The sequence below is a fragment of the Gekko japonicus genome, unplaced genomic scaffold (genome assembly GCF_001447785.1).
Source record: "Gekko japonicus isolate JY-2015 unplaced genomic scaffold, Gekko_japonicus_V1.1 scaffold509, whole genome shotgun sequence".
NCBI lineage: Eukaryota > Metazoa > Chordata > Lepidosauria > Squamata > Gekkonidae > Gekko > Gekko japonicus.
In genome coordinates, this window is record NW_015168664.1 from 3,241 (window position 1) to 12,069 (window position 8,829).

At 46.3% G+C, this 8,829-nt stretch overlaps 1 protein-coding gene across 1 annotated transcript; it reads right to left on the bottom strand.

Moving 5' to 3' along the window:
* Positions 1-1,973: 1,973 nt before the first annotated feature.
* On the bottom strand, positions 1,974-5,805 carry LOC107113891 (melatonin receptor type 1A-like). Its single transcript, XM_015415286.1, has 2 exons — positions 5,619-5,805; positions 1,974-2,755 (listed from the first exon to the last, which is right to left on the bottom strand). Exons 1-2 carry the CDS (start codon positions 5,803-5,805, stop codon positions 1,974-1,976), a joined length of 969 nt encoding a protein of 322 aa, XP_015270772.1.
* Between the last annotated feature and the right edge of the window lie 3,024 nt (positions 5,806-8,829).

Below are 8,829 nucleotides of genomic sequence, written 5' to 3' on the forward strand. Positions count from 1 at the left end.
GCCGAGTTAGGGAGGGGTGTTGAAAGACCTGAGTCAGATTGAGGTGACGAGAGAGGAGGTCCTAAAACTGATAGACAACTTAAAAACTGAAAAATCACCAGGCCCAGATGGCATACATCCGAGAGTTCTGAAAGAACTCAAATGTGAACTTGTAGATCTCCTGACAAAGATATGTAATCTTTCCTTAAAATCTGCCTCCATTCCTGAGGATTGGAAGGTAGCAAATGTCACTCCCATCTTTAAAAAGGGTTCCAGAGGAGATCCGGGAAATTACAGGCCAATCAGTCTGACGTCGATACCGGGTAAATTGGTGGAAACCATTATTAAGGAAAGAATTAGTAGGCACATAGATGAACAAAACCTATTGAGGCAGACTCAGCACGGTTTCTGTAAGGGAAGATCTTGTCTCACTAACCTGTTAGTGTTCTTTGAGGGGGTGAACAAACATGTGGACAAGGGGGATCCAATAGATATTATTTACCTTGACTTCCAGAAAGCTTTTGATAAAGTTCCTCATCAAAGGCTCCTAAGTAAGCTCAAAAATCATGGGATAGAAGGACAAGTCCTTTTATGGATCAAAAACTGGCTAGTTCATAGAAAACAGAGAGTGAGTGTAGGTGGGCAATTTTCTCAGTGGAGGGTGGTAAGCAGTGGGGTACCGCAGGGATCAGTACTTGGTCCACTGCTTTTTAACTTGTTCATTAATGATTTGGAGATGGGAGTAAGCAGTGAAGTGGCTAAATTTGCGGATGATACAAAGTTGTTCAGGGTGGTGAAAACCAGTGAGGATTGTGAGGCACTCCAAGGGGATCTGTCAAGGATGGGCGAGTGGGCGTCAACATGGCAAATGGGGTTCAATGTGGCCAAGTGCAAGGTGATGCACATTGGAGCCAAAAATCCTAAATATAAATACACATTGATGGGGTCTGAACTGGCAGAGACTGAGCAAGAGAGAGATCTTGGAGTTGTAGTGGATAACTCACTGAAAATGTCGAGACAGTGTGTGACTGCAATAAAGAAGGCCAATGCTATGCTGGGGATTATTAGGAAGGGTATTGAAAACAGATCAGCCAATATAATAATGCCCCTATATAAATCAATGGTGAGACCTCATTTGGAATACTGTGTGCAGTTCTGGGCACCACACCTTAAAAAGGATATTATAGCTTTGGAAAAAGTGCAGAAAAGGGCAACTCGAATGATAAAAGGGTTGGAACACTTTCCCTATGAGGAAAGGTTAAAGCGCTTAGGGCTCTTTAGCTTGGAGAAAAGACGACTGAGGGGTGACATGATCGAGGTTTATAAGATTATGCATGGGAAAGAGCAGGTAAAGAAAGAGGTACTTTTCTCCCTTTCTCACAATACAAGAACTCGTGGGCACTCCATGAAACTGCAGAGCGGTCGGGTTAGAACGGATAAAAGGAAGTACTTCTTCACCCAAAGAGTGATTAACACATGGAATTCACTGCCACAGGAAGTGGTGGGTGCTACAAGCATGGACGGCTTCAAAAGGGAATTAGATAAGCATAGACTGGATGGTGCCAAAACTGATCCAACATTGGCTTCTCTTATGTTCTTATCAGTGGTCTAGCTAGTCCAGTATCCTGTTTCCCACAGTGGCCAACGAGATGCTCCTCTGAGCCCTAAGCCTTGGGAGCCAAAAGCTGCCCCTGTAGTTGCCCTCCCCAGCCACTGGTATTCACAGGTATACTAGCTCTGAACATGGAGGTTCCATTTAGACATCACCAATGTTACTTCCCCGATAAGAGAGAACATTTGCTGTAAGAATTCTTCTAAGGCTACTTCAGCCTCATTGTATTCAGAAAGGATGAACCACAGCTGACCACTTTAGGTCCTGGTAGAGGAAAACAGATGCAGAATTATAGGCTCATGGTCACACACCCAATACTTTTGTAAACATGGTCGTGCCATATGACATCAAAGCCAGCCTTCTCATCCCATCTGGATTTCTTTTAGCCAGCTCTAAAGGCTGGTGTTTGGCACAAAGTGAGCATGATTCTCTTGTACTCCTTTCTGAAACTGTGATTCAGCACTCCGTAAATCACAGCGTTCAGGCAGCTGTTAAAATATGCCATGAAATAACTAGCTGTGAAGAGCCATTTGGGTATGGAGGAATCCAGCGTTGGTTTCAGGGCCACCACAAAGCCAACAAGGTTCAGTGGTGCCCAGCAGATTGCAAAGAGCACAAAGACCATAAACATGGTCAGGAAGTTCCAGAAGTCATGGGGCTTTATTCTGGGCTGGACATCTGGCTTGACTCTCCGCCGCACCTGGAGCACTAGGATCCAGATTCTCAGGTAACAATAGCTGACGATGGTGATAGGCAAGAAGAAATGGATGACCACCACCATGATGGTATAAAGGGAGCTGACAGACTGGGAAAAAGTACAAGAATACACCCGTGGATCATACTTCAGGGATTCCACAAAGAGGTTGGGCATGATTGCCAGCAAGGTAAGGGCCCAAACTAGCCCCACGTAGCAGAGTGTGTTATGATAAGAGAAAAGTCTGTCGTATTTCAAGCTGTGGCAGATGTAGCAGTAGCGGTTAATGGCAATGCCAGTAATGTTGAAGACGGAGCTGATGACACTCATGCCCATCAGGAAACCGCTCATCTGGCAATGGAAGCCTCCCATCACCCAGTTGTCATGGAAAATGGCTATCAGAGCCAATGGGAAGGGGTACAAAGCAGCTAGTAAGTCCGCAACAGCCAGGCTGACCACAAAGGCATTCCCTGTAATTAAAAAGAGAAGTATTAATTGGGGGGGGGTTATAAACAAACAGTTATGATGCCTGGTGCGGCTATATTCTTTATTAGTACATCTGCCTGTGTCTCAAAAAATTTCAGTCCATGTAAGGGAATAGTACATTCACCAGTTCATACCTTTAATCTGTTCCGCCAGATAGGAAGGAGAGAACCATTTTACAGAAAATCAGTTTGAGCACCTGGAGTCCTTTCCCACCTTAAATACACATGTACTTTTTCTGTGCCTTTCTGCCTCAGCTTTTAGCTAAGCATAACAACACTTTTGTTCTTTGCTTATTCACAGCAAGGAAAATGGTAGCTGAGATACTGCTTTCCCCCACACAAGGCTGCCAAAACTGTCATTGGAAACCCTTTCCCAGTTGTCTACTCAAGAGAGGGCATTTCTATGGTAGCACTATGAATGTGGCAGTTTTTTTCTGGCCCCACATCAATAGCTATTAGCCAATATAATCTACATTCTCGGTTCAAAAGTGTCCTCAAAGCTTTCACTGTCGTAAACTAGAAGTGATCTACAAAACTGAGGCAAATATATAATAATCTGATCTTTTAAACTTTAATTAAAACTGCCTGCCAGTGGAAATGGGTTTCGCTTTATTTGATTAAAATTTACATCCTTTTTCTCTTTTTGTGCATAGTGGTATGCAGAAAATGAAACCCTGTTTAATAGGTCATTGTGCCAGGGAATTCTCATGGTGTCGAATCATGTCATCTCTGACTTTGGCTGCCGAAGTCAGTTATTTCCTAAAGGTTTCAAGAGTAGGAATTTGAGCTGATGTAAAAAGTGGGAAGGAAGGAAGGAAAACAGAAATATGGTCACTGTGGGCAGAATACATAACCCTAGTTATTTATCCGATTGGGACTCTGGCATTCTAGGAGCACTGCAATAGTGGACAGCTCCAAATATTTCTTCTGCTTGAAAATGCCTTTCCCTTCCATTGTGCCAGGAAGGTTCCAGCTCTGCAGTGCATGGGTACAGGGTGGGACTATTCCATACCACAAACCACAGAAAGCCCCCACAGTTTGCACGCAGAAGGTTGGATCCAGCACAAAGACCTTGCAAAGCCCCATGAAAGGGTTCCCAGTCTTTGCAGTACTCTCCTCCCCCCAGCAGCCACATCTGACCAGTGGAAAGTTCATTCCTGGGTCTGTGGGACCACCATGGAGTAACAGCCAGAGGGGTTGGAGGTCTTAGTGTAAAAAGAATGGCCTGGCTTCTTGAGCAAAATTCCACCAGCACAACAGTAGCTCCTCCAATGAAATGGTTTTTCTGTCAGTGGAGCAGGGGAGGGACATTTTTGCCGATTCCCCACTCCTAATGCAGATTCCCATTCCACCCCCCACTGTTCCTGGGTACTAACTGACCCAGTGGAGCACACTTTTGAGGGATACAGAAGGCTGCAGTGAGAGGGAATGGCAAGGAAGTAGCCTTCCTTAAGCAATGCAAGCAGAGTTGCAATAAAGATCCAAGCCCACAGAGCAGACTATGCAACTTCAGACTCCTAGGAGTTTCACACAGGTGACCATCCTTCAAACTTTATAGAAAAGGCAAGTCAAGGGTAGAAATGCAGGGACCTTTTTGTTGCTTTTGTTTTGCTGTGAAACGTTCTTCAGAGCATCAAGTGGCTAGTTGCCAAGCCCTTTAAAATGAAAAGGTCAGCTTCTTAAATACAATTGATAAAGGAACCATTTTGGAGGCCAGTCAAATGCCTCTTTTATCACAGGACTGTCAACATCGACTGCTGGCAACTGGGTGGGGGTGTGCCACAGAAATCCCTTGGATAACCTGAGACATATTCTCTAGTCAGGGAGTTCTTCTTTGGTGAAGACTAAGGTGAGAAACAAGAACTAGTGCAGTAACGTAGAGGAAATCAGACCAGGTGACTTCAGGCTGAATGGCCCAGAAGGACTCAACACTAATTATGAAAATTACAACAAATATTGCTGTGATGGAATAAGAGTAATGTCTCATGGGTGTGATCCTGTAGCTTTAAACCAAATACTTTAAATAAGAGCACCACGTTGGGGATCCCTGCTCTACATGGGCCCCTGTCACACAGGCCGGATATCGTGGAGGGGAGGCGTGGCTAATTGCCAAGGTGCAGTTTGATCCGCGATTATGCGATCAGACGCGCCGGCAGCACACCACGGGTCCTTCCCTCTGCGCTGGCGGCTAAACGAGAGACCGGAGGGGAATGCCGCGCGCCAGCGCGATCACACTACGGGCGTCTGGAGGCAGCCCGTGGCAAAGGTTTACTAGTACCTTGGAGGTACTAGTTTTTAAATGCGCATTGTCGGCGGTAAGCCACAGGTGCGCTCCACTTCCCAGATGTTGGGGTGTGATCGAGCCCGGATAATCCGCCCACCATCTATGCCTCTCCCATGGCAACTTTGTCGTGTGATTGGGGCCATAAACTACTTTATCAATTGTATTCAGTAACAGAAATCTACTCTCATCCTGAAGTTATTTGGTAAGCTAGGACCGTATTCTTGAGGGCCACTTGACAACAACAACCCTTCCAGTTTGGCTAATTCTGGAGTTGGGTCTCTCACCGACTTCTCATATCACCTCTGGTGGGTGCGAGCCTGAAATGTACTCCAAGAACCAGCAAGAGTCAAGGTCAAATCTGCTGCCTTTATAAGCAACTATAAAGAGATAGCAGGCGGCATCGTCTGGGAAAAGAATACAAACTGGGGGCCCTAAGACCCTTTCATGGGAGTAAGCACCACTGAATAAAATGGGGCTTACTTCCGAACAGACCCGCGCTCTGCCCCTAAGAGAGGGGGGAGAAGACCCCAGGCAGACCCCTCCTCCGGCCAGCAACGCCTTTACCTGCTTTCCTCAGCTTCTTGTTCTTGTAGACCGACAGTATCACGAGGATGTTGCCCAGGATGTCCACGGCGATGGTGAGGATGAGGATGGCGGCGAGGAGGCTGGCCACCCAAGCGGGATAGAGCTCCTCCTTCCCTCCCAAGCCCGCAGCAGACCCATTCCTCGGCAACAGCCCCGCCTCGTCCATTCTCCCTCACCTGGTCCCCGTCTTCGGAAACCCGGGCGGCGGCGGCGGGGAGGGGGAGATAGTTCGGGGCAATGAAGGCAGATCAAGCGGGCTGGTAAAGTACAGCCACCTCGAAGTTGTTTGTGGCGGGCGAGAGCCGCATGGTCTGCTCGGCTCCTCCCCCTTGAGCCCTGGATTCACCCTCCGCGACGCCGAGCGAGAAACGGATTTCCTCAAGTCGATCGGATATGGGACGGGGGATCTCCGGCCAGCGATCGCACGCACGAGCACCCCCCCCCCTCCGGGCTGCTGCAACCTGCGCGAGGCCACCCCGTCCGGGATGCTCCGTTTCCCGCCTTTGTACAGCGCCTTCGGAAAGAACCTGGGTGTCCGGCCCGCGACAAGCTGCTGCAGTTTGTCCCAGAGGATGGTTCCTTCCCAGACACTGGTCCCAGGCACGCGTTCAGGTTAGCTCGCAGCTCGATCTCTCTGAGGTGCGGCGAAAGGTCGCCTTCCGCGCCTTTCCTTGGCGAGGGCATGGTACTTGATTAGGAGGCTGCTGCATGGCTGCATCTCTCTGTAACGATCAGCCGGCCCCTGCGCTTTGCTTTTCAGCAACGGCCAGGCTGGAAGTAAAGTATCGGGGAAGAATGTTTCCCTTCAGAGTCCCCGAGGAAACCGAAGAACAGGAGCAACAAGTTTGCAGCGTGAAGAAATCTTGACCGTAGGTCCTCCTAATGCCACTGTGCAGGAGCCTAGCCACCACGGGGCCCCGCCTCCGTTCAAATCAAACATCACCGATACCATGATCAGCTTCATACTTGTTCAGTAGGTCAGAAACTGTAAAAAAAAAAAAGGGACAGGATTTTTAAGTGGTAAATGTTACTTAACTAAGCATTTACACTGTGTAGATTGCAATAAGGCACATAGAATCAGAAAGACTCCCCAGCCAAGGAACCCAGCCAGAATACTGACCTTCCCTATCAGTTAAAGGCATATGAGACCTAAGGTTGCCAGGTCTGGGTTGGAAAATACCTGGAGGCTTTGGGGGTGGATCCAGGAGGGGGCGGAGTTTGGGGAGGGGAGGGGCCTCAGCATGGCACAATGCCCTAGAGTCCACCCTTCAAAGCAGCCATTTTCTGCAGGGGAGCTGATCTCTGTCAGCTGGATATCAGTTGTAAAACCAGGAGATCTCCAGGCCCTGCCTGGAGGCTGGCAACCCTAATGAGACCCTAATTATCTTGGGATAAGTATCGCTGAGTGACTGAGGTCTTCAAACTCTCCCCAGCTGCAACTGAGTGGATTGAAAATCTAGATATTAGTATTTATGGGGATTGCCCAGTCAGTCTGCATATCCCTTGTATCAACTTGGTTACATAATTTATATTATTACATACTTCCTGTGTGTAACTCTGCCATACCATAAATACTGAGTGAAGTGAGACTTCCTTCTCTTTCAAAAAGTACTCAACTTAAAAAAATTTCTATTCACCAGGACAATAAAGCAGGCTCACAACAATGTAGACTTACTTAATGTGGAGGGAAAATTGGGGAAATGTGAAAAGTTGATTGCACCCTTCATGGAAAGAAGGTGCATTATCTGAGTGCCCTGGTGGTGGTGGTATTTTTTATGGCTGTACAAGATTCCTTTTGGGTTTTGCCACAGCAGACTAACGTGGCTGCCTTTTTAGAATCTACCTCTGCTACTGTCCACCTTCACAACATCTTATCCATTTGTGCCAAGATCTCACTAGCGCTTAGCTCAAGAGTTTGTTTTTAGCACAGTCTGAGAACTGGGGGGAGGAAATACTTCCAGGCATGCACAGAAAGCCTTCCCCTCAACACTGGAAAACGGCAGTCTCCTTTCTTCCCACACACTTTAATAATTTAGTAGCATACTAAATACCCTTGAGTATAGTAGCTCAAGTGGTTAAGATGTTGAACTCCAGACTGTGGAAGGTCGGTAGTTCAGCAGTTCGAAACCCAAGTGTGCTGCATGACGGAGTGAGCTCCCGTCTCTAGTTCCAGCTCCTGCCAACCTAGCAGTTCGAAAGCAAGAAATTGCAAGTAGATAAATAGGTACCACTTCAGTGGGAAGGTAACAGCATTCCGTGCACCTTGATGTTTAGTCATGCCGGCCACATGACCACAGAAACGTCTTCGGACAGCGCTGGCTCTTCGGCTTTGAAACGGAGATGAGCACTGCAACTCTAGAGTCGGATTTGACTGGCTTTCGAACAAGGGAACCTTTACCTTTTACACTGACCTGAGCCCTGTTCTTCAGGGAGGGTGGTTTAAAATTTAAATAATGTGTTGTTTATTGGTTTTACTGTTGTAAGCCGCCCTGAGCCGCTTCGGCGGGAGGGCGGGATAAAAATCAAATTAATAATAATAATAATAAAATAAATAATAATAATAAAATAAATAAATGTTAGAAGTTGGAGGTTTTTTAGTTGGGAGAGCCATTCTGGTTCTTGATACTTTTCTGTTAAGTTACTTAATGAGATGGAAGCCCTTATCAATCTTTCTGTGTTTGACTTCCTGCATATGAACACTAAGGCTGACTTTCCTTAATAAAGGAAATCCAAGAGGACATTCAAGAGGGAAATTGGTGAATTAGAATTTATCAGTCAATTTAATTGTATTGACCAGTGCACTTAACCAGAGAACACACATTTGCTCACCAACTACAGATTTAGCTGATTAAAACTAGGGTGACAAATCACAGTTTATCTTTAACACTGTGCTTACCTTTGTACAGTAATATTACAGAATGTACCTTTTGCATTGCATGGCCTTTAGGCCCACTATTCAAATATTTTTCCTTTCTCTATATATATCTTTTGATTGAGGATCCATTCCATGCATTTGATAAAGTGTGCCCATGCTTATGATCTTAACATACTCATTTTGTTCAGTAGCATTATGAGACAGTATGGGAGACAACCTAGGTATTTCAAAGAGAAATGGGCTTTTAACATTGCAGCAAATAAAAGTATAGTCCACTAGATATAATTTCCTTCTGTTCCGGAACATCTTTATTGG